General features: G+C 39.1%; 1 protein-coding gene and 1 non-coding gene across 2 annotated transcripts; one reads left to right on the top strand and one right to left on the bottom strand.

Moving 5' to 3' along the window:
- Positions 1–341: 341 nt before the first annotated feature.
- On the bottom strand, positions 342–1,059 carry LOC130936696 (60S ribosomal protein L27a-3). The gene has a single exon (XM_057866862.1). It carries the CDS (start codon positions 992–994, stop codon positions 548–550), a length of 447 nt encoding a protein of 148 aa, XP_057722845.1. The 5' UTR covers positions 995–1,059; the 3' UTR covers positions 342–547.
- Positions 1,060–23,010: 21,951 nt separating this feature from the next.
- LOC130947638 (small nucleolar RNA R71) lies at positions 23,011–23,118 on the top strand. Its single transcript, XR_009072734.1, has one exon. It is a non-coding gene; the product is annotated as a small nucleolar RNA R71 (small nucleolar RNA).
- Positions 23,119–26,166: the final 3,048 nt, after the last annotated feature.

Raw genomic sequence — 26,166 nt, 5'->3', positions numbered from 1 at the left:
AAGAAAGACAATAAGGACCAAAGCTACTATGACCACCGATTAGAAAATGTTAAAGCCATTGTAAAATGCTCTAATCACATCTCCCTGCACTTCTATTCAAAAGACAACAAAATACTCCCCACAAAACGGTCCATAAATGTATAACTTGATGCCCCAAATGAACACAAGCCACATCCAAAAGCATCAAGCATAACCGGATCAAAATCACCAAACCCTAAAACAATCAATTTCTATTATAAATGCCAAAAAATTAAAGGCATAACAAACCCTTCATTCTTGTAAACCTATCACTATCACCTTAATATGCCGCATTTCAGATAAATGTTTTTAAATAAGCAGCGTCCAATTAATCTGATCCCCACTTCAAATTTATAATCAAACATCCAACAGACAAATTAGACTAAAGTACGAGCCAAACACTTCAACTAACCCAGCTCAAGTATATCATAATAATAACAACATCCAACATCTTAAAATAGTCCAAAAACCAAAAATGTAAAAAGCATAAACCCTAAAATTATTCAAAAATAGAATAATACCCTAGAAATCAAGCGGTGAGAACAACAGCACCACCAGCCTCCTTGATCTTCTTCTCCGCAACCTTTGAAACAAGCTTGGCCTTCACGACCACAGGTTGGTTCTCAGGAAGAATCCCCTTCCCCAAAACCTTGAAGTAACCGAATTGCGTGACGTCAATCAACGGCGCCTTGGTACCGTCCTTGGAGGCCTTATCCTTCAACTCTTGAGGAACCAACGACCAGAGCTTGTCAATGTTGACGATAGGGCAATGGAACTTGTTGCGGAGCTTGTGGAAGTACCGCATACCGACCTTGCCGAAGTAACCGGGATGGTACTTGTCGAAGAGGATGCGGTGGTGGTGCATTCCTCCGGCGTTACCACGACCTCCCGGGTGCTTCCGGTGCTTTCCAATACGCCCGTGGCCGGCGCTGACGTGACCTCTTTTCTTCCTGTTCTTCTTGAATCTTGTCGTCATTTTCTCTCTTTGTTTGCTGCTGCTGCTTCTGTGTGTGATAATGGAGCGGCCACAGGGGAAGCAATTAGGGTTTAGGGATTTATACGCGAAGCCCATCCATTTCTCCTGATTTTACCAATTTGACCCTTTTCGTATAATTTTAAACCTTATTTTATTTAGAATAATAAATAATTACCTACTAAAGAATGTTAAAAATGGATATTTTAGCCTCAAAAAAATTAATATACAAAAATATTTCTATAATTTTATTTTTATAGATAAATTAGTCTCTAATTTATTTTTTCTTAGAGTAATTATCCAGTCTCTAAAAATTTTAAAAGCTGACATTTTAATCCAAAAAATATATAATACATAGATCAATCCCAACGTTTTTCTTCTTTAGACATAATAGTCTTTCGTAAAAAAAAAGTAAATTATTATTATTATTATTATTATTATTATTATTATTATTATTATTTGCACAATAATACAGTACCATAATTTTTTGTATTTTTTGAACAAAAATAATGATAAATTTATTCATTAGATTCTTTTATATATATAGTCACTCAATAATAATAATAATAATAATAATAATAATAATAATAATAATAATGTTCAATAATAATAATTAGAGATTGTTTTATAAGAAATTCAAGGTTAAATCATTCGATATTTTTGTATTTAATATAATCAAAGGATGTCCTATTTTAAAAAATATGTTTGTAATAAAAGATAACGTTTAAATTTGGATTTCAATGCATCATTATTTACCTTACTTGTTTCTAACGAAAAGAGAGTATTAATATGCTAGTGTAATTGTCCACATGCACAAAACTAAGTTAATAATAATAAAGGTTGATATCTAGTAAAGTAAAATCGACGGAGGATTGTTATGTCTGATAGAAAAAAACGTTGTGAATTGATCTGTGTATTAACTTTTTTGGGGACTAAAATGTCCGCCTTTAAAATCGTTAGGGACTGATTTGGATAATTACTCATTAATTTATTTATTTTTTGTTTAAAATTTTAAAAATAAAAAAAATAAATTTACAAAATTTTTGTTTTATTAAATATTACTGGACTTCATTTTATTTTTTTACTTTAAATAAAAAAATTTAATCTTATAATTTAAGAATTCAAAAATAAAAAAAAATTGTTTTTAAACATTTTAAATTTTTTAAAAATATTTTTTTGGTTTTTTATTCATCGAATAATAATCCATTATAATCAATCAACAATATCTCAAATTCAATGCCTATCCTAGGGTCTCTAACCTAAGTTTTCACATTACATTACATTTTAGATATATGAAACCGAAACCATACCTTGGCCGATTTTCCGTTCAACCCGGAACACTTCCAATTTCACTTTCCTCAACCTTTAAGACTCTAACACCTTTCAAGTAGATTTTTCAGCACCACAAGCCTACTCTAAGCTTTCCAAGACCTAAGTTAAGCTCTAACATACATAATACATTTTCTAATACACACAATATACACCCACACATACAAACTCAATCATTAGTCACAAAATATTAAGTGTTTCACTTAGGGTTAAGGATCTTATCTTCAAGCTAATTAGATCCTATAATATCAAAGAGTTCAAAATCTCAACACTTTTACTCAAGAATTTCGAATTCAAAGGGCTGGAAAACTAGAAGAAAAACGTGGCTTACCTCAAAAATAAAGTTATGAGCTTTGTAAAGCTCGGAGCCGCGGTCGCGTGGCCGTAAACGGTGCGGCGATCGGAGTTTCGGATCAAAAGTTACAAGAATTTGAAGGTAAAGCTAGATTTTTGTTTTGGAACTCTCGTCTTCCCTCTTTCCTTTAAGTTCTCAGCGTGATTGGCTCATGAGGGAGGAAGAAGATGTTGAGTTCCTTTGTTTAATGAGATTTGGGTTGGGCCTTGGGCCCACTTTGGGTCCGGTTGATGCACCACTATTTCATGGTATACTTTAGGTTGAATTGAGTGGATTTTATCCCTTATTCTTACACTTATTTATAGAATTCGCATGTTTTATATTTTCCTTCCTAATTTTGTGCTATGATTGAAAACATGCTTCTTTGGTCTTAAATTTGCTAATTTTTAATTCTCTTTTATTACCATTAATGCTGTGATATGTGCGTTAAGTGATTTCAGGTTTTCTAGGACAGGAATGGCTTAGAGGATGGAAAGGAAGCATGCAAAAGTGGAAGGAACACAAGAAATTGAGGTTTTGGGAAGCTAGCAACGATGTGCACGCATGGACGATGCATACGTGTGACCGGTGCAGATGTCAAGCGACGCGTACGCGTGACCAAAAATTTGTTCAGCGACGTGTACCCGTGGCTGACGCGTACGCATGACAGAGCGTCACGTGCTACACTTAACAGAACTCACTGGGGGCGATTTCTGGGCTAATTTGGACCCAGTTTCTAGCCCGAAAATACATATTAGAGGCTGGGAGTGGAGCATAATCAAGGATATATCCATCATTCACTTTTCATACATATACTAGTTAGGTTTAGATGTAGGTTTCTAGAGAGAGAGGCTCTCTCCTCTCTCTAGGTTTTAGGATTTTTAGTCTTGTTCCTTCCCAAATTCAGATTTCTACCTTATTTTAATTTAGTTTTCTTCTACTTTTATTTGTTCTAGTACTCTAGTTTATCTACTTCTCTTGTTGATTTCTTTATGTTGCCAATTTAGTTTATGAATTCTTCTTGTTCCCTTTAATCCATATTAATGTAATTTATATTTTCATGTTTATGATTGCTTTCTTTAATTTGTTGTTATTGGTTCCTCTTGCAATTGTTAGTCTTAGAGTTTGCTAGGTCTTGTTAGTTTTCTATGCTTTTATTTTATGCCTTCCAAGTGTTTGATAAAATACTTGGTTGGGTTTTAAATTAGATTTTTCTATTCTTAACTTGGATTGATTATATAGAGACTCTTGAGTTATAAAAAGTCTTTTGTTGATTGGTGATTAAAGATTGCCGGTTAGCTTAAACTTCACCAAAGCTAGTCTCTTACTATGAGTTGACTAGGACTTGTGGACTCAAGTTGATTGTATGCACTTGACCTTCCTCCATTAGTTAGAGGTTAACTAAGTGAAGGCAATTCACATTTACCATTACAATGACGATGATAATGAGGATATGACTTCTAATTATCAATCTTTGCTAAGAGCTTTCTTAGTTATTAGTTTATTTTCTTGCCATTTTACTTTCTTGTTTCTTATTACAAAACCCAAAAATATACTTTTCTATATCCAATAATAAACATACTTCCCTGCAATTCCTTGAGAGATGACCCAAGATTTGAATACATTGGTTAATTTTATTGGGTTTGTATTTGTGACAAACAATCTAAACGTTAATTGAGGTTTAATTGTCGGTTTAGAACTATACTTGCAACGCGATATTTTTGTGAAAATCTTTACCGACATTTTTTTCCATCAATTTTTGGCGCTGTTGCCGGAGAATTGCAAATGTGTGCCTTATTATTGGGTTTTGTGAATATTGTAAATATGTTTGCCTTTTCATTTCCTTGTTAGTTGTTGCTAGCTTTAGGAGTTTATTTTCATTATTTTTTGTTAGTATTTGTTTTTATTTTCTCTCACTATCATGAATTCTCACTCCTTTGGCTATGAATGTGGTTACAATTATGTTCTAGGAAGTAGAGATTACAATGAAGGCTTGCATCAAGGATGGGACAATCAAAGATGGGAGGAGCCATAAGGATTTGATCAACCCTCTTGGCAATAACCTCCTCCAATGTACTATGAGCAACAGCCATTCCAATATGCATATCAATCCAATAGCTATGGTGGATCCCGTTGTAGTTACCAACAACCTCCACCATATACCTTTGAATCCCCTCCTCAACATAGTTTTGAACCACCATACTCACAAGCCCCCTACCACCAAACACCTCCATATGACCCTAATCCATATCCACCATACCAACCACCTTATGAGCCAAATGAGCCATACATAGAGCCACCTCAATTCCAATATAATTACTCCCAAGAACCACCACATCAATATACACCACCTCCAAAGTATGCGAACTTTCAACCACAAGATGAATTTTCCTTTCCACCACAACCCTCCATAGGGGAGTATCCATATCTATCAATCCAATAGCAATATGATCCTAATTATGTTAGGCAAGTGGAATAAGAGCCACGGGATCATTTTAAGGAAGCAATGGATCGACTTCAAGAAACAATTCATCAAATGGAGCGAGAGGAAGGCTGAAAAGCACACGAAGCTCTCATGGCTAACATTGCCAAAACGAAAGCCACCATCGACCCATGAGACTCATGCAACAAACAAAGTATTTTCACGGATGAATGTGGAAAGTCAACCGAAGATCAGAACATGAAGGAGATCTTGGAATCTCAACTTGAGAACAAGTGACTGGAGTGTGTTGTGCAACAAGTGGAAAAGATGGAGAGTGTTGAACCGCCACATCCTTATCATGATGAACCACCCTCCTATTATGAACCCCTTCTCCCAATCGATGAACCCTTCCATCCACCCCAATCTCCAATGGATAACACCCTTGATCTTATTTTTCAAGGGCAAAGAGAAATGCTAGGGATGACACTAGAATTCGTGGCTGCCGTGACCAAGTTAGTAAGTCGATTTGCTTCCCAATGTTTCAACCCTTAAGGAACTCCCATGGCTACATGTGGAGAATCTGATGAAGAACATAACATGAAAGAGAAACTAGGAACTCCGGTGGAAAGTGAGGAATGTGATTTTGTATTGGAACAATTGGAGGAAGCCATAATTGTTGAAGAGGAAGAAGTAGTTGAAGACTTAGGAGATGCTAAACATTCATGGGAATCTAGAGTTGTAGAGTATTCCTCCAAGAAGCTTGAAATTAATGTTGAGGAGGGTAGTACACAACCTCCAAGGCATATTCCTTATGAATAATTGGATGGGATAGATCAAGAGGCAAGTTCCTTTGGTGATGATGATCATGAATCAAGCCATCCTAATACTGAATTCGCATCCACATGTGAATCCCTTGAGTTTGAAGAACCTTTTCCCGATGAAATTGAAAACAACATTGAGGTAGATTTCTCTCAACCTCATATTTATGATTTGAGTGACAGAGAAGAGTTGGATGAACTCGGTGAGGAAGAGCTTGAAAGTGAAGAATGTTTTCAAAAGGTGAAAGTCCTTCGGCAAGGTTGGACGGGAGTTGAATATGCTTTGTCAAGATTGTTGGAGATTTTTCTACCTAGGTTGCCGTCTACTCCTTCATTTGAGTGGGTAAAACTTATCTCTATTAGCTTTATTGTCCCACTTGAGTATGGTATTCTTGAAATGGATGGCCAACTTAGGAGGTTTTGTGGAATTAAGCATAAGAGAAGGATGTTTAGTGGTTGGAGTTGCAAATCAAGAGTCATCAAGGTTGCGATTTCAAGAGCTAGATGCAAGGGTTGAACTAGTGATCAATTGGTTGGATCTAAGAGAAGAGTTTGGTACTTCATTGAGAATTTGGATTGCTTGCCACCCGGTTGGAACAATGATGATCCTCTTAAAGACGGGTGTAGAAACAAGATTTGGGATCTCGGTATACAAGAGGATCAACTTTGGAAGCTCAAAACTTGTGAAGAACTTCATCAAGGCTTGGTGAATTCACTTGGAAATGTTGGAGCTTATTGGAAGTCCAAGCGTTGGTGGAAGTTTCAAGATGAGTTCAAGCACAAGGCACCATGACAAGGAGCTCACCAAATGTCCAACTTAAGGACTTTAACTAAAAGTGCTAGGTGGGAGACACCAATCATGAAAAATTCTTCCTATTTTCCCTTTTATTTATATTGGTAATAAATTGAATTTTTCTTTTTAATTAGGTTTATTTAGTTTAAGTTGTGATCTAGCTAGTTAAATAATGTTTGGATTTACTTTGTGGTAGCTTGTTAATTTAAATAAAAAAAAGTGTGTCCCACGCGTGCGCGTGACCAACGCGCATGCGTCACATGCGACACTGCAATATTTGGTATAATGAACAGAGAGTTGTGCTGGAACCATACGAGTGGGGTGCCAGGCGCACAACCCAACCTACGCGTGCGTGTCGACGACGCGTACGCATCATTTGCATTTTTTATCTTCCATGCGTGGGTGTGGGTGACGGCCACGCGTCATTTCTTCATGCTGCCTCTGGTAAACCAAACAGAGAGTTGCGCTGGCACTATGCAAGTATTGTGCGAGGATCACAATTCACGCCCACGCGTACGCATGACTGACCCGTACACGTCACCTTCTCATTCTGCAACCCACGCGTGTGCGTGGGCGACGCTTACGTGTCGCGTCTTCTTCTCCTTTCTTCTTCTTTCTTCTTCTTTCCTTTTCCTTTCTCACTTTCTTGTACTCCCTTCTCATCCTTATTCTCTTTCATTCTCTTTTACTTATTGCATTTGCATACTTTAATTCATTCCATTTTAACTTTGTGCATGTTTTTATCTCCTTTTCTAGGTTTGCTATTTTTTCATTGCTGTTAAATTTTCTTACACAACTGTTGAATATTTTTTTCCATTGTTTTGGTTCTTAGTGACTTGTTTTAAATTGTTGGGTGATATTATTTATATGTCAATGCTAATCTTCTATGACACTTGTATCCTTGTGCATTGATATGGACTCATATTGTCTTTCATGACCTACTCTTTCTCCCTTATTGTTGTAATTCTTGCACCATGGATATGCCATTCACCTATATTATTTTCTCACTTGCATGTTGTAGCTACCATGTAGTTGAGAACCTCATTATTATTTGGCATTAGCCCACCCATATTTTATCTGTTTGCATATCTTTGTTTGTGGGGTATCCTTCTTCCTTTTTCTCTCTTTTCAGGATGGTCACCAAGGAGGGAAACAGAAAAGCTTTCGAATGGGGCGACAAAAAAGTCCCTCCGCATAACTTTTTGGAGGAATTCATCAGTTGTAGCAACCCCAATCAACCTTGCTCTTCTTTGCATGCACCAAGGATGGTGCAACCTTTAAGTGTGGGGATGTCAATGCTGACTTCCGTGGGTAACTACTTCCTTGTCCAACACCAATGTTGAATTTTCTTTGTTAGATTAGTTGTTGCATTGCATAATAGTTTGCATGTTAGTTGCTTGCATGTATGTACTACTTGGTTGAAGTAATAATTTCTTTTCCAAGAAACTATTTTAGGCATTTCACTAATTTGAATTAAAATTTTTGTTAAACTTGCTTGAAGAAATTTAATTTGGAACATGGTTTTAGAGCTCGAACACCCAAAACCAGTGAGATTTTGAACCTATTTGATTGGTTGTATCTTATCAATCAATGTTTTATTTTTGGTGTTTGTTGTTCTCTCTAAAATTGTGATCTTTGTCTTGTTTAATTCTATATTTCCATTGTTTGATGTATGCATACACTTATGTGATTGAGGCCTTTGTTTCACTATAGCTTACATACCCATATGACCTTACCCTTTCATTATCCTTTGCAAACCCATGTTGAGCCTATTTTACCCCATTTATTCTTTATATTAGCACATCATTAACTCTAAGCGGAAAACAATAATGTCCTTAATTTGAATCCTTTGTTAGCTTAGACTAGTGAGAGTGCTCATGATTTAAGTGTGGAGAAGTTGGGTTTGGAAACATCTGGTTTAGGAATTAGGTATTGTATATTTTTGTGAAAATCTGAAAAAAATAGTTGAGCACATATTCTTGCATTCAATACCTTAATCATATGCATTGAGAAAAACAAAAATAAAAAGAAAAAAAAGAAAAAAAGGAAAAAAAAAAAGAAAAAGAGCAAATACTAAAAGGGGATAAAATGCCCCAAAGTAAATGGTGGTAGCAATGCATATGTACTGTACTCATATTTGGGATGCATGAATATGTGGCAAAAGATAGTTAATGGGTAATTAGATGATGGGTGGAAAATAACGGTCAAGAATCTCTGATAAAAATAGCGTTGCAAGTACAGTCTTAACCGACGAAAATTCTACTATCAATTTAGAATATGTCACAATTAAAAATGAATAATCGGGAGTAGAATCCCGGGTCATTTCCCAAAGAGTTGACACAAGATGAAAATTATTGGTTAGGAATTTTCTGAATATTTTTTAAATTGAGGACAGAAAAATAAATGGCTAGGAATTAAAGCAATGAATAATAACAAGAGGTGTTATGTATTTAAAATAAAAAGCCTTGGTTAGGGGAGAGTAATTGGAGTTTCTATCCTTATTGTCTTTTCCAAGTATGATAGTAAATGTTCATTGCTTCCACTTAGTTATCCTCTGACAAATTAAGGAAAGTCAAGTGGTTGTACTAATTTTGATTCACAAGTCCTAGTCACTTCATAAGGAAGGACTAGAGTTGGTGAAAATTGAGTTAGCCAGCAACTCCCAATTACAGACCACTACTTGAGTATCACAACTCAAGGGATCCCAATTAATCAACCCCTAAGCCAAGTTGAGAGCTTTAAGTCATTAACATGAATGCCATTTTCATAAATATATAATAAGAGTAAATAAAAGACATGGTAATTCTGAGAAATTAATCAAATTAAAAATGGCACGAATAATAATTAACAATGATCAAACACATCCTAAAATAAAACATAAAAATAATTCATTGCATTAATAAAATCCAAAAGTAACAAAATCCAAACATGAATTCAAGGTAATTAAATGGAAAAACAAAAGCAATAGAAGTAATAGGGAAGAAAATTATAAGAACAATGACTCCAATTGAAGGTAGCAGCAGCTCTCTCGAATCCAATTCAAAAGCAAAACTAAGAAATCAAAACCCTAGAGAAAAGTAAGTGTTTCCCTCTCTAGAATTAAAAACTAAAACTAAACTCAAAATGAAAATTGAAGTGTGTCCAATCTCAGCTCTACCCCTGACTCTAGCCTGTGTTTTCGGGCTTGAAACTAAGTCCAAATCAGCCCAAAAATCACCCCCAGCGAGTTTTGTTAAGTGTAGCATGTGACGCTCTGTCACGCGTACGCGTCAGCCACGCGTGCGCGTCGCTGAACTTCTGCGCTGGTCACGCGTACGCGTCAGTCATGTGTACGCATCGCTCCTCGCTTCTTAGCTCTTTTGTTTCTTGTGTTCCTTCCACTTTGACATGCCCCATCTTCATCCTTTAAGCCATTCATGCCCTGTAAACCTGAAAATACTTCATAAACATATCACGACATCGAATGGTAACAAGGAGAATTAAGAGTCAACACTTTTAAGGCCTAGGAAGCATGTTTTCAATCATAGCATAAAATTAGGAAGGAAATGAAAAACATGTAATTTACATGAATAAGTGTGAGAATAGTTGACAAAATCCACTCAATTCAGTCCAAAATATATCATAAAATAGTGGTTTATCAAATCTCCCCACACTTAAACATTAGCATGTCCTCATGCTAAGCTCAAGGAGACCAAAAGAGTGAAGGGGAAAAGATGAGACTCATGCAATGCAACCTATTTATATGAATGCAACTACATGCTAAAATGCTTATACCTACTTGGTTTAAAGTAAATAAATTCTCCATGAACAAACATAACTGGATTCCACTAATTTAAATCTGATAAACCACTATTTTATGATTTATCTTGTGCCCAATTGAGTGATTTTATCAATTCTTTACCCACTTATTCATATGAATTTGCATGATTTTACAATTCCTTCCTTATGATATGACATAAGTGAAAACATGTTTCCTATGCTTTAGAAATATTAAAATTAATTATCCTTTATTACCATTCGATGCCATGATCTGTGTGTTGAGTACTTTCAGGTTTTATAGGGTAGGAATGACTTAAAGGATGGAAATGAAACATACAAAAATGGAAGGAAAGCACAGAATAGAGTTTTTGAAGAAACAGGCAGTGACACAAACGCGTGGATGATGCGAACGCGTGCTTTGCGCAAACTGGCATCTGTGCGAACACGTGCATGACGCGAATGTGTGACTCACAAAACACAATTGACGCGAACGCGTGACTGACGCGACTGCGTGGAAGAGCAAAACTCCAGATGACGCGACCGCGTGACCCACGCGGACGCGTGACGTGCGCGATCTGCAGAATTTACAAAAGTCACCCCCAGCGATTTCTGGACCCTTTTTGGCCCAAATCCAAGCCCAGAAGACACAGATTGGAGACTACAAAGTGGGGGAATCCATTCATTCAAAGGGGAGCAAACAATTAATGAATATTTCACAATTTTAGGATTAGATGTAGTTTTTAGAGAGAGAGAGGTTCTCTCCTCTCTCTTAGGTCTTCGGAATTAGGATTAGGATTTAGGATTTCTATTATGTTTAGACTACTTCTCTTCATCACAGGTTCAATATTCCTTTTATTTGTTTTCCCAATTTAACTTATGAACTATTCCATGCTGGATTTGATTTCTTTTATTAATATTTAAGGTATTTCAGACATATGACTTTTATTTAGTTTCTTATATTCTTGGTTCTAGTTGATTAATTGGTAACTCTTGAGTTGTCAAACTCATCGTGATTGATAATTGCTATATTTGCTGATTGATTTAGATTCCTATAACTCTAGTCTTTCCTTAGGAGTTAACTAGGACTTTAGGTGTTAAATTGATTTGTCCACTTGACTTACCTTCATAGTTAGAGGTTGACAGAGTGGGAGCAAAAATATAATTCTCATCACCATTGATAAGGATAACTATGATAGGACTTCCAGTTTTCATACTTTGCCAAGAGTTTTATTAGCTATTGATTTATTAATTCTTGCAATTTATTTCTCTTGTTCAAACCTTTTCAAAACCCAAAAATACTGTTTTCCATAACCAATAATAAATCATACTTCCCTGCAATTCCTTGAGAAGATGACCCGAGGTTTGAATACTTCAGTTTATAAATTTTATTGCGTTTGTTACTTGTGACAACCAAACGTTTGTACGAAAGGATTTTCTGTTGGTTTAGAAGCTATACTTACAACGCGATCATATTTTTATATTTCTTTACCGATAGAAAATCCGATCGTCAAAATGGCGCCATTACCGGGGAATTGCAAATGTGTGCCTTATTATTGGTTATTGTAAATATTTTTCCTTTACTTGTTTATTTGTTTTTGTTTTCCCTTCTTATTTCTAATAGCTACTATCAGTTCTCACCCCTCTCGCTTTGAGTTTGGTTCTACTTTTGTTGAAAGGAATGGAAGCTACAACAGGAATATGCATCAAGGTCTAAGCAATCAAAGATGGATGGAGCCAAGAAGATCTGATCAACCCTTTAGGCAACAACACCCTCCGAGATATCATGGACAAAGACCATTCTACAATGCATACCAAGCTGATAGGTATGGTGGACCCCCTTGTAGTTACCAACAAGCCCCACCCTGTGCTTATAGACCATCCTCTCAACATAGCTTTGAACCACCACACTCACAAGCTTCCTTTCGCCATTCACCACCGTATGATCCTTATTCACCCCGATTCCAATCCTATTACTCCCAAGAACCACCACTTTCATATGCACCGTGTCCATATTCATCGACCCAAGAATCACAGGCTCGCTTCGAAGAATCAGTAGATCAATTTCATGCAACCCTTCATCAACTGGAGCAAGCAATAAATCAATTATCTTCCAGACGTCCGGATACTCAAGGAATCCCCATGGCTTCATGTGGAGAATCTAATGAAGAACGTAGCATGAAGGAGATACTAGAAGCTCCAGTGAACAGTAAGGAGCATGACTTTGTTCTGGAACAATTGGAGGATGCCCAAATTATCCAAGAAGAAGAAGTACTGATTAAAGATTTAGGAGATGCTGAACCTCCATGGGAATCCAGAGTTGTGGAAAATTCCGTCAAAGACGTTATAATTGATGCTAAGGAAGATAGTGCACAACCCCCAAAGCAGGTATAATATGAAGAATTAGACGGAACAACTCAAGATACAAGTTGCCTTGATAATGATAATCACGAGTCAAGTTCTCCTAGTAATGAACTTGCATCCGCAAGTGAATTCTTTGAGACAGAAGAATCTTCCTCGAGTGTATACGAAGATAATGCTGAGGTAGATTTTTCTTAACCTCCAACTTATGACTTGAGTGATGATGAGGAAGAAATCGAAGACTTTGATAAAGACATGGTTGACATTGATGAAGTTTGCAAAGAAGTGGAGGAATTCACAGAATAATACAAGGGAGTAGAGCTTGCAGAACCACTGAAAACACCTATCCCAAGGCCATTACCGCCCAATACAAACTTCAAGTGGGTAAAATCCTTAGCTTTTATTTTAATTTTCCACTTGAATATGGTTTACTTGAAACAGATGGCCAGCTTAGAGCTCTTTGTGGCTTTAAGAGTAAAAGGGAAATGACTCCCACTCAGAGCTGGTATGCGAGATTCAATGAGGTTTCACACTTCAATTTGAGGTGCAAGGATTGGTGTCAAGCTCAATTGAAAGGGTCTCGGAAGCTGTTTGGTTGCTGCAGTGAGAATTCAGATTGCTCACCACCCAGCTGGAAAAATGCAGATCAAGACAAAGACGGGTGTAAAAGCAAAGTTTGGGACCTGGAGTCTGTTCTGACATTCAGCACATTGGAAGCCTGAAAACTTGTTTAAAACTGCTCAAGGGCTTTATGTGCCTTGTTTAGGACCTCAGAGGCTGTTGGCATTTCAAACATTGGTGGAGATTTCTGGATGAATTCAAGCACAAGCCACCATAACAGGAAGCTCAACAAATGTCCAACTTAAGGACTTTAACTAAAAGTGCTAGGTGGGAGACAACCCACCATGATATGATCGTTCCTTTTTCAATCGTCTATTTTTTTTTTGAATTTTGATTGAACCTGGAATTGTGCATAACATTCATTGCATTCTGCACACTGCATCAAAAAAAATCACCCCACGCGAGCGCGCAGGCCACGTGTGGGCATGGAATGGAAATCGGCGTAAAGATCCAACGCCCAGAAAGTTGGGCTGGAATCGTGCGGCTGGTGTGCGTTTAGCACAAAACGGCCCACACGTTCATGTCCTTGACGTGACCGCGTCAATTGCACAACACTCATCCCACGCGAAAGCGTGAATGACGCGTCCGCGTCGCGTGGATATTATGGCTCCCTAAATGGAAACAGAGAGTTGCACCAAAACGATGCTGGAATCGTACGTTTAACGCAATTCCAAACGACGCGTTCGCGTGTTTCATGCGTTTGCGTCACTTACATTATCCCCCATTCATGCGATCGCGTCAGTTTCATTTTCGCATCATCCACGCTGCCGCATGAATCACGCATTCGTGTGGATTCAAAATCACTTACCCCAACCTACGCGAAACCCTACCCCTTCGCGTCACCCACTCACCCCTTTCCTTCTCCCTCTGCACTCTCTTCTTTCTTTTCACCACCGTGCCGCCTCCCATCACCAACTAGCCACCACCACCACCTCGCCCACCACCCCCAACCACCTAGACCACCCCGCGACATCCCCCCTCTCTTCCTTTTTCCTTTCTTCTCTTCCCTCACCTCCCTTTCTTCTCTTCCACTGCCATCCGCCACTGCCCCCCACTTCGGCTAACCTCAAGCCGCCGCCTCCCATCCCCACCGACCACCACCACAGCCCCACAACCATCGCCCCCTTCTTCCTTCCCTACCCCTCCCTTAACCTAACCTAGCGCTACATACCCACCCCTGCCACTACCTCAGACCGCTACCGCGCCACCCCTCCCATTACCACCGCGTCAGCAACACCACCACCACATTCCCACCATCTCTCTGATCCATACCTCTGTTCATACACATACCAGGTTTCGCCGAACACCGATTCCTCTATCCTTAGTTAGTTAGTTGCATATTTTTCAGATTCTGTTCAAATTAGGATAGTTAGAGATGCATGATTGTAGTGGATTCTAGGTGGTTAGGTAGCTAGGATGTGGTTAGTGGATTTAGACCTGATAATTGCGCCGTTCTTGTTACCTGTTTTATCTATTTCGCAATTCTGATTTTACTGTGATGATCATATTGTTCATATATTGTTCTTCTATGTTTCACGCTGCTGTTACACTATTCTTTCATGTTCATGTTATTTGTGTCTCTTTGCAGCATTATTTAATTTTATATGAAATGATTTTTTCTGCAGTTTATTTCTCGGGAACACCCAATTTTAGTCGAAATGTTGCCCAATTTTCTGCAAATTGTTTCGTTTTTACCCCATTCAAGTATTGGTTTTGGCGATTTAGAATTTCGCACTACTTGGCTACAACCAAACCAATTCATGAATGCACGGGCTAGCATTCTTATTCCTTTTAATTCCCTGGTTAATAAACTGCATTATTGGTGATTTTATTTTAATTTGCACCTCTTGCATCTATCTGAATTATCATCAATAAACTGATATATTTGCTTGAATATGAGTTGATTATTCTTTAAATTTATGGATTTATTGTTAACTAGGAAACCCATCATCATGCCACTTACTTTAACTTTCTTTTTACTAACTCACAGCCTTCACTTTCTAACTTCCTTTTTACCTATTAACCATTTTAACTTTCTAACTTCTCTTTTTACCTAACTACTTTAACTTTCTAACTCAGGGCATGATCATTGTTTTTCCTATTTAACTTGAATTCTGCTTCTATATTTTGGATTGTACTTTTTCTTTTCAGACTTTTTCACTCGAATACAATCCAAAATGCACATATATTTAACTCATTTCATGCTTTTCTTGCTCTTTTGCCACTCTGTGCTTATATTGCGAATATTCTATTTACCTACTTGTTTTCCTGCTTTTGTTCTTCAACTATATCCTGGAATTTCTACTTTTCAGGATGTCTGACCCTCAAAGCAAAGGAAAAGGAAAAGCAACCACTGACAAAAGGAAAAGAGGCGAATCTTCTATGACCATCCTTGGCATCTTGCATGATGATTCCTGGCGGGAGAAGAACTTTACCCCGCAGGAAAAGGCTGATCAGTTAGTACCTGCAGCTGACCTAGTAAAATTTACAAACAAATACTGTGAGCTGAAGTACCCAGTTTTTGCCACATTCAGGAACCTATACCTGGAAAGGACACTCAAAATTCCAGAAGAACTTAAGTAATACACTTCAGACCAAATTAAACAGAGAGGCTGGTTCTTCCTAGAGAGAAACTTGACTGAGATCAACTCATTCTGGGTTAGAGAATTCTACTGTAACTACTTTAAACATCCCTGGATGTAGTACAACTCAGAGGCAAATAAATTCTGGTTACTGAGGAAGTCATAGAAGACATCCTCTAGCTCCCACCTAAATCAAATTAGCCAGACGGTTACCAAAAGGCTGATGAAGATATGAGATTCATGAGATTTGACTGGGATGCAGTAAAACGGACTATAGCTCTTGATCCTACTGTTCCATGGGTCATGGGAAAGAGCACAGTGGTACCTAAGAGAATCAGGCTAATATATCTGAATGATGAGGCTCGACTTTGGTAGTAGATTCTGAGTAACTACGTAATGCCGAGCACTCATGAGACAGAGGTGCCAACTGCTATGATTACCCTCATCTGGTGTGTGATAGAGGGTAAGGACCTATATCTGCCTCACTTCATCCGGTATTACATGGCCACGGTCCATGTCAGAGGCACCCTCCCGTTTCCATTCCTGATTACTCAGTTGGGTCATCGAGTTGAGGTACCTTGGGAAATTGCTAACGAAAAGCCATTCGCCGCGGACTGCAGGAAGATCATCCCTCACAGTAGGAAGTTTCAGGCTCTAGGCTACCGACCTCCGTTTCTCACTGACTCTGCTGAGGCAGTGGTGCACGAAATTGTGATCAATACTTTTCACAACTCAAATAATCCCCGGTAATGAATCCAAAAACTTGGTGTTCAATACCATGGCATAAACACAACTTCGCACAACTAACCAGCAAGTGCACTGGGTCGTCCAAGTAATAAACCTTACGCGAGTAAGGGTCGATCCCACGGAGATTGTTGGTATGAAGCAAGCTATGGTCACCTTGTAAATCTTAGTCAGGTAGACTCAAATGGGTATAGATGATGAATAAAACATAAAGATAAAGATAGAGATACTTATGTAATTCATTGGTAGGAATTTCAGATAAGCGTATGAAGATGCTTGGTCCCTTCCGTCTCTCTGCTTTCCTACTGTCTTCATCCAATCCTTCTTACTCCTTTCCATGGCAAGCTTATGCAAGGGTTTCACCGTTGTCAGTGGCTACCTCCCATCCTCTCAGTGGAAATGTTCAATGCACCCTGTCACGGCACGGCTATCCATCTGTCGGTTCTCGATCAGGCCGGAATAGAATCCAGTGATTCTTTTGCGTCTGTCACTAACGCCCCGCCTTCAGGAGTTTGAAGCACGTCACAGTCATTCAATCATTGAATCCTACTCAGAATACCACAGACAAGGTTAGACCTTCCGGATTCTCTTGAATGCCGCCATCAGTTCTTGCCTATACCACGAAGACTCTGATCTCACAGAATGGCTGGCTCGTTTGTCAGGCGAGCACTCGGTTGTCAGGTGATCAACCATGCATCGTGTATCAGGAATCCAAGAGATATTCACCCAATCTAAGGTAGAACGGAGGTGGTTGTCAGTCACACGTTCATAGGTGAGAATGATGATGAGTGTCACGGATCATCACATTCATCAAGTTGAAGAACAAGTGATATCTTGGACAAAGAACAAGCGGAATTGAATAGAAGAACAATAGTAATTGCATTAATACTCGAGGTACAGCAGAGCTCCACACCTTAATCTATGGTGTGTAGAAACTCCACCGTTGAAAATACATAAGAACAAGGTCTAGGCATGGCCATGAGGCCAGCCTCCCAAAGTGATCAAAAGATCTAAAGAACAAAAGATTCCAAAGATCAGATGATTGATGAAAATACAATAGTAAAAGGTCCTACTTATAGAAAACTAGTAGCCTAAGGTTTACAAAGATGAGTAAATGACATAAAAATCCACTTCCGGGCCCACTTGGTGTGTGCTTGGGCTGAGCAATGAAGCATTTTTCGTGTAGAGACTCTTCTTGGAGTTAAACGCCAGCTTTTATGCCAGTTTGGGCGTTTAACTCCCATTTTGGTGCCAGTTCCGGCGTTTAACGCTGGGAATTCTGAGGGTGACTTTGAACGCCGGTTTGGGCCATCAAATCTTGGGCAAAGTATGAACTATCATATATTGCTGGAAAGCCCAGGATGTCTACTTTCCAAAGCCGTTGAGAGCGCGCCAATTGGGCTTCTGTAGCTCCAGAAAATCCACTTCGAGTGCAGGGAGGTCAGAATCCAACAGCATCTGCAGTCCTTTTCAGTCTCTGAATCAGATTTTTGCTCAGGTCCCTCAATTTCAGCCAGAAAATACCTGAAATCACAGAAAAACACACAAAATCATAGTAAAGTCCAGAAAAGTGAATTTTAACTAAAAACTAATAAAAATATACTAAAAACTAAACCAAATATACTAAAAACACACTAAAAACAATGCCAAAAAGCGTACAAATTATCCGCTCATCACAACACCAAACTTAAATTGTTGCTTGTCCCCAAGCAACTGAAAATCAAACAAGATAAAAAGAAGAGAATATTCAATGAACTCCAAAAACATCTATGAAGATCAGTATTAATTAGATGAGCGGGGCTTTTAGCTTTTTGCCTCTGAACAGTTTTGGCGTCTCACTCTATCCTTTGAAATTCAGAATGATTGGCTTCTTTAGGAACTCAGAATCCAGATAGTGTCATTGATTCTCCTAGTTAAGTATGATGATTCTTGAACACAGCTACTTTATGAGTCTTGGCCGTGGCCCAAAGCACTCTGTCTTCCAGTATTACCACCGGATACATACATGCCACAGACACATAATTGGGTGAACCTTTTCAGATTGTGACTCAGCTTTGCTAGAGTCCCCAACTAGAGGTGTCCAGGGTTCTTAAGCACACTCTTTTTGCCTTGGATCACAACTTTATTTCTCTCTTTTTTTTTTCGTTTTTTTCTTTCTCTTTTTTTTTCGTTTTTTTTTGTATTCACTGCTTTTTCTTGCTTCAAGAATCATTTTTAATGATTTTTCAGATCCTCAGTAACATGTCTCCTTTTTCATCATTCTTTCAAGAGCCAACATTCATGAACCACAAATTCAAAAGACATATGCACTGTTTAAGCATACATTCAGAAAACAAAAAGTATTGCCACCACATCAAAATAATTAAACTGTTATAAAATTTAAAATTCATGCAATTCTTCCCTTTTTCAATTAAGAACATTTTTAATTTAAGAAAGGTGATGGATTCATAGGACATTCATAACTTTAAGGCATAGACACTAATGATCACAAGACACAAACATAGATAAACATAAGCACTAAAATTCGAAAAACAAGAAAATAAAGAACAAGGAGATTAAAGAACGGGTCCACCTTAGTGATGGCGGCTTGTTCTTCCTCTTGAAGATCTTATGGAGTGCTTGAGCTCCTCAATGTCTCTTCCTTGTCTTTGTTGCTCCTCTCTCATGATTCTTTGATCTTCTCTAATTTCATGGAGGAGGATGGAATGTTCTTGGTGCTCCACCCTTAGTTGTCCCATGTTGGAACTCAATTCTCCTAGGGAGGTGTTCAGTTGCTCCCAATAATTTTGTGGAGGAAAGTGCATCCCTTGAGGCATCTCAGGGATCTCATGATGAGAGGGGTCTCTTGTTTGCTCCATCCTTTTCTTAGTGATGGGCTTATCTTCATCAATGGGGATGTCTCCCTCTATGTCAACTCCAACTGAATAACAGAGGTGACAAATGAGATGGGGAAAGGCTAACCTTGCCAAGGTAGAGGACTTGTCCGCCACCTTATAAAGTTCTTGAGCTATAACCTCATGAACTTCTATTTCTTCTCCAATCATGATGCTATGAATCATGATGGTCCGGTCTAGAGTAACTTCGGACCGGTTGCTAGTGGGAATGATTGAGCGTTGGATAAACTCCAACCATCCTCTAGCCACGGGCTTGAGGTCATGCCTTCTTAGTTGAACCGGCTTCCCTCTTGAATCTCTCTTCCATTGGGCGCCCTCTTCACAAATGTCAGTGAGGACTTGGTCCAACCTTTGATCAAAGTTGACCCTTCTAGTGTAAGGATGTTCATCTCCTTGCATCACAGGCAAGTTGAACGCCAACCTTACATTTTCCGGACTAAAATCCAAGTATTTTCCCCGAACCATAGTAAGCCAATTCTTTGGATCCGGGTTCACACTTTGATCATGGTTCTTGGTGATCCATGCATTGGCATAGAACTCTTGAACCATTAAGATTCCGACTTGTTGAATGGGGTTGGTAAGAACTTCCCAACCACTTCTTCGGATCTCATGTCGGATCTCTGGATATTCACCCTTTTTGAGTGAAAAAGGGACCTCGGGGATCACCTTCTTCAAGGCCACAACTTCATAGAAGTGGTCTTGATGCACCCTTGAGATGAATCTCTCCATCTTCCATGACTCGGAGGTGGAAGCTTTTGCCTTCCCTTTCCTCTTTCTAGAGGTTTCTCCGGCCTTGGATGCCATAAATGGTTATGGAAAAACGAAAAAGCAACGCGTTTACCACACCAAACTTAAAAGGTTTGCTCGTCCTCGAGCAAAGAAGAAAGAAAAGAGTAGAAGAAGAAGAAATGAGGAAGAAGGGAATGGCTTTTGTGTTCGCCAAAGAGGGTGAGAAGTGGTGTTTAGGTTGTGTGAAAATGAAGGGGTGAAGAGGGGTTTATATAGGAGAGGGGGGCTCATGGTTCGGTCATGTATGGGGGTTTGGGAGGGAAAGTGGTTTGAATTTGAAGGGTGAGGTAGGTGGGGTTTTGTGAAGGATGGATGTGAGTGGTGAAGAGAAGATGGGATTTGATAGGTGAAGGGTTTTTGGGGAAGAGGTATTGAGGTGATTGGTGAATGGGGAAGAAGAGAGAGAGTGGTGGGGTTGGTGGGGATCCTGTGGGGTCCACAGATCCTGAGGTGTCAAGGAAAAGTCATCCCTGCACCAAATGGCATGCAAAATCACGTTTTGAGCCAATTCTGGCGTTAAACGCCTGGCTGGTGCCCATTTCTGGCGTTTAACGCTAGGTTCTTGCCCTTTCCTGGCGTTTAACGCCAGTCTGGTGCCCCTTTCTGGCATTAAACGCCCAGAATGGTGCCAGACTGGGCGTTAAACGCCCATCTGCTAACCTTGCTGGCGTTTAAACGCCAGTAGGTTCTTCCTCCAGGGTGTGCTATTTTTCTTCCTGTTTTTCATTCTGTTTTTGCTTCTTCAATTGATTTTGTGACTTCTCATGATCATCAACCTACAAAAAAAATAGAATAACAAAGAAAAATATATAAAATATAACATTGGGTTGCCTCCCAACAAATGCTTCTTTAATGTCAGTAGCTTGACAGATGGCTCTCATGGAGCCTCACATTTTCTCAGAGCAATGTTGGAACCTCCCAACACCAAACTTAGAGTTTGAATATGGGGGTTCAACACCAAACTTAGAGTTTGGTTGTGGCCTCCCAACACCAAACTTAGAGTTTGACTGTGGGGGCTCTGCTTGACTCTGATTTGAGAGAAGCTCTTCATGCTTCCTCTCCATGGTGACAGAGGGATATCCTTGAGCCTTAAACACAAAGGATTCTTCATTCACTTGAATGATCAGTTCACCTCTATCAACATCAATCACAGCCTTTGCTGTGGCTAGGAAGGGTCTGCCAAGGATGATGGATTCATCCATGCACTTCCCAGTCTCTAGGACTATGAAATCAGCAGGGATGTAATGGTCTTCAATCTTCACCAAAACATCCTCTACAAGTCCATGAGCTTGTTTTCTTGAGTTGTCTGCCATCTCTAATGAGATTCTTGCAGCTTGCACCTCAAAGATCCCTAGTTTCTCCATTACAGAGAGAGGCATGAGGTTTACACTTGACCCTAAGTCACACAGAGCCTTGTTGAAGGTCATGGTGCCTATGGTACAAGGTATGGAAAACTTCCCAGGGTCCTGCCTCTTTTGAGGTAATTTCTGCCTAGACAAGTCATCCAATTCTTTGGTGAGCAAAAGGGGTTCATCCTCCCAAGTCTCATTTTCAAATAGCTTGTCATTTAGTTTCATGATTGCTCCAAGGTATTTAGCAACTTGCTCTTCAGTGACATACTCATCCTCTTCAGAGGAAGAATACTCATCAGAGCTCATGAAAGGCAGAAGTAAGTCCAATGGAATCTCTATGGCCTCATTTTGAGCCTCAGATTCCCATGGTTCCTCATTGGGGAACTCAGTGGAGGCTAGTGCACACCCATTGAGGTCTCCCTCAGTGGCGTTCACTTCCTCTCCTTCCTCTCCAAATTCGGCCATATTGATGGTCTTGCACTCTCCTTTTGGATTTTCTTCTGTATTGCTTGGAAGAGTATTAGGAGGGAGTTCAGTAACTTTCTTGCTCAGCTGTCCCACTTGTGCCTCCAAATTCCTAATGGAGGACCTTGTTTCAGTCATGAAACTTTGAGTGGTTTTTATTAGATCAGAGACCATGGTTGCCAAGTCAGAGTGGTTCTGCTTAGAATCCTCTGTCTGTTGCTGAGAAGATGATGGAAAAGGCTTGCCATTGCTAAACCTGTTTCTTCCACCATTATTGTTGTTGAAACCTTGTTGAGGTCTCTGTTGATCCTTCCATGAGAGATTAGGATGATTCCTCCATGAAGAATTATAGGTGTTTCCATAGGGTTCTCCTAGGTAATTCACCTCTTCCATTGAAGGGTTCTCAGGATCATAAGCTTCTTCTTCAGATGAAGCATCCTTAGTACTGCTTGGTGCATTTTGCATTCCAGACAGACTTTGAGAAATCAAATTGACTTGTTGAGTTAATATTTTATTCTGAGCCAATATAGCATTCAGAGTATCAATCTCAAGAACTCCTTTCTTCTGATTTGTCCCATTGTTCACAGGATTCCTTTCAGAAGTGTACATGAATTGGTTATTTGCAACCATTTCAATTAGCTCTTGAGCTTCTGCAGGCGTCTTCTTCAGATGAAGAGATCCTCCAGCAGAGCTATCCAAAGACATCTTGGATAGTTCAGAGAGACCATCATAGAAAATACCTATGATGCTCCATTTAGAAAGCATGTCAGAAGGACATTTTCTGATCAATTGTTTGTATCTTTCCCAAGCTTCATAGAGGGATTCTCCATCCTTCTGTCTGAAGGTTTGGACCTCCACCCTAAGCTTACTCAATTTTTGAGGTGGAAAGAACTTTGCCAAGAAGGCATTGACTAGCTTTTCCCATGAGTCCAAGCTTTCTTTAGGTTGTGAGTCCAACCATGTCCTAGCTCTGTCTCTTACAGCAAAAGGGAATAGCATAAGTCTGTAGACTTCAGGGTCAACCCCATTAGTCTTGACAGTGTCACAGATTTGCAAGAATTCAGCTAAGAACTGATGAGGATCTTCCAATGGAAGTCCATGGAACTTGCAATTCTGTTGCATTAGAGAAACTAATTGAGGCTTAAGCTCAAAGTTGTTTGCTCCAATGGCAGGGATAGAGATGCTTCTCCCATAGAAGTCGGGAGTAGGTGCAGTAAAGTCACCAAGCACCTTCCTTGCATTGTTGGCATTGTTGTTGTTTTTGGCTGCCATGGATTCTTCTTCTTTGAAGATTTCTGTTAGGTCCTCTACAGAGAGTTGTGCCTTAGCTTCTCTTAGCTTTCGCTTCAAGGTCCTTTCAGGTTCAGGGTCAGCTTCAACAAGAATGCCTTTGTCTTTGTTCCTGCTCATATGAAAGAGAAGAGAACAAGGAAATGTGGAATCCTCTATGTCACAGTATAGAGATTCCTTGAGGTGTCAGAGGAACAGAATAATAGAAGAAAGAGGTAGAAGAATTCGAACTTAGTGAGATAGAGTTCGAATTGTGCATTGAGGAGGAGTGGTACTCCATAAATAGAAGGATGTGAGAAGAGGGGAAGAAATTTCGAAAATTAATTAAAAAGATTTTAAAAACATTTTGAAAAACTTTAATTTGATTTTCGAAAACCAAGGGTGGGAAAGAAATCAAGTAATTTTTGAAAAAGATTTTGAAATTAGAGTTTAAAAAGATATGATTGAAAACTTCTTTGAAAAAGATGTGATTAAAAGATATGATGAAAAGTTATGGTTTTAAAAAAAAGATATGATTGAAATGACATGATTTGAAAACAATTTTAAAAGATTTGATTTTAAAATTAATGACTTGCCTAACAAAAGATATGATTCAAACATTAAACCTTTCTCAACAGAAAAGGCAACACACTTGAAATGTTCAATCAAATCATTAATTGTTAGCAAGTATCTTTGAAAAAGGAAGAAATTGATTTTGAAAACATTTGATTGAAAATATGATTTGAAAAAGATTTGATTTTGAAAAACTTTGAAAACTTGAAAAAAAATTGATTGAAAACAAAATCCTCCCCCTTGTGCCATCCTGCGTTAAACGCCCAGAATGGGCACATTCTGCGTTTAACGCCTAATGCACTACCTTTTTGGGCGTAACGCTCAACCAGGCACCCTGGCTGGCGTTTAAACGCCAGTCTGTCCTTCTTCACTGGGCGTTTTGAACGCCCAGCTTTTTCTGTATAATTCCTCTGTTGCATGTTCTGAATCTTCATTTCCCTGTACTATTGACTTGAAAATAGAACCAAGATCAAATAAACAATGCATGCAACACCAAACTTAAAATTAGACACTAGACTCAAACAAGAAACATAAATATTTTGGTTTTTTATGATTTTGAAATTTTTTTGTGTTTTTTCGAAAATTATATGGAAATAGAAAATAAAAGTTTTAGAATTCTTAATTTGGATTCCAGGAATCATTGCAATGCTAGTCTAAGACTCCGGTCCAGGAATTAGACATGGCTTCACAGCCAGCCAAGCTTTCAAAGAAAGATTCGGTCCAAAACACTAGACATGTCCAATGGCCAGCCAAGCCTTAGCAGATCATTGCTCCAATAGCAGGATTGATAGAGATCAACAAGCTCTTGTGATGATCAGTTGAAACCTCGGTCCAATTAGATTAGACATGGCTTCACAGCCAGCCAGACTTCAACAGATCATCATGAAACTCTAGAACTCATTCTTAAGAACTCTGAAGAAAAATACCTAATCTAAGCAACAAGATGAACCGTCAGTTGTCCATACACGAAACAATCCCCGGCAACGGCGCCAAAAACTTGGTGCACGAAATTGTGATCAATACTTTTCACAACTCAAATAATCCCCGGTAATGAATCCAAAAACTTGGTGTTCATACCATGGCATAAACACAACTTCGCACAACTAACCAGCAAGTGCACTGGGTCATCCAAGTAATAAACCTTACGCGAGTAAGGGTCGATCCCACGGAGATTGTTGGTATGAAGCAAGCTAGGTCACCTTGTAAATCTTAGTCGGCAGACTCAAATGGGTATAGATGATGATAAACATAAAGATAAAGAGATACTTATGTAATTCATTGGTAGGAATTTCAGATAAGTATGAAGATGCTTGGTCCCTTCCGTCTCTCTGCTTTCCTACTGTCTTCATCCAATCCTTCTTACTCCTTTCCATGGCAAGCTTATGCAAGGGTTTCACCGTTGTCAGTGGCTACCTCCCATCCTCTCAGTGGAAATGTTCAACGCACCCTGTCACGGCACGGCTATCCATCTGTCGGTTCTCGATCAGGCCGGAATAGAATCCAGTGATTCTTTTGCGTCTGTCACTAACGCCCCGCCTTCAGGAGTTTGAAGCACGTCACAGTCATTCAATCATTGAATCCTACTCAGAATACCAGACAAGGTTAGACCTTCCGGATTCTCTTGAATGCTGCCATCAGTTCTTGCCTATACCACGAAGACTCTGATCTCACGGAATGGCTGGCTCGTTTGTCAGGCGAGCACTCGGTTGTCAGGCGATCAACCATGCATCGTGTATCAGGAATCCAGAGATATTCACCCAATCTAAGGTAGAACGGAGGTGGTTTGTCAGTCACACGTTCATAGGTGAGAATGATGATGAGTGTCACGGATCATCACATTCATCAGTTGAAGAACAAGTGATCTCTGGACAAAGAACAAGCGGAATTGAATAGAAGACAATAGTAATTGCATTAATACTCGAGGTACAGCAGAGCTCCACACCTTAATCTATGGTGTGTAGAAACTCCACCGTTGAAAATACATAGAACAAGGTGTAGGCATGGCCGTGAGGCCAGCCTCCCAAAGTGATCAAAAGATCTAAAGAACAAAAGATCCAAGATCAGATGATTGAT

The sequence above is a fragment of the Arachis stenosperma genome, chromosome 1 (genome assembly GCF_014773155.1).
Source record: "Arachis stenosperma cultivar V10309 chromosome 1, arast.V10309.gnm1.PFL2, whole genome shotgun sequence".
NCBI lineage: Eukaryota > Viridiplantae > Streptophyta > Magnoliopsida > Fabales > Fabaceae > Arachis > Arachis stenosperma.
The sequence above is the reverse complement of the archived record's forward strand: the minus strand, read 5'-3'. Positions and strand labels throughout refer to the sequence as shown.

Excerpts from the sequence above, each read along its gene's own strand:
- LOC130936696 (XM_057866862.1), bottom strand. The coding sequence starts at position 994 with ATGACGACAAGATTCAAGAAGAACAGGAAGAAAAGAGGTCACGTCAGC.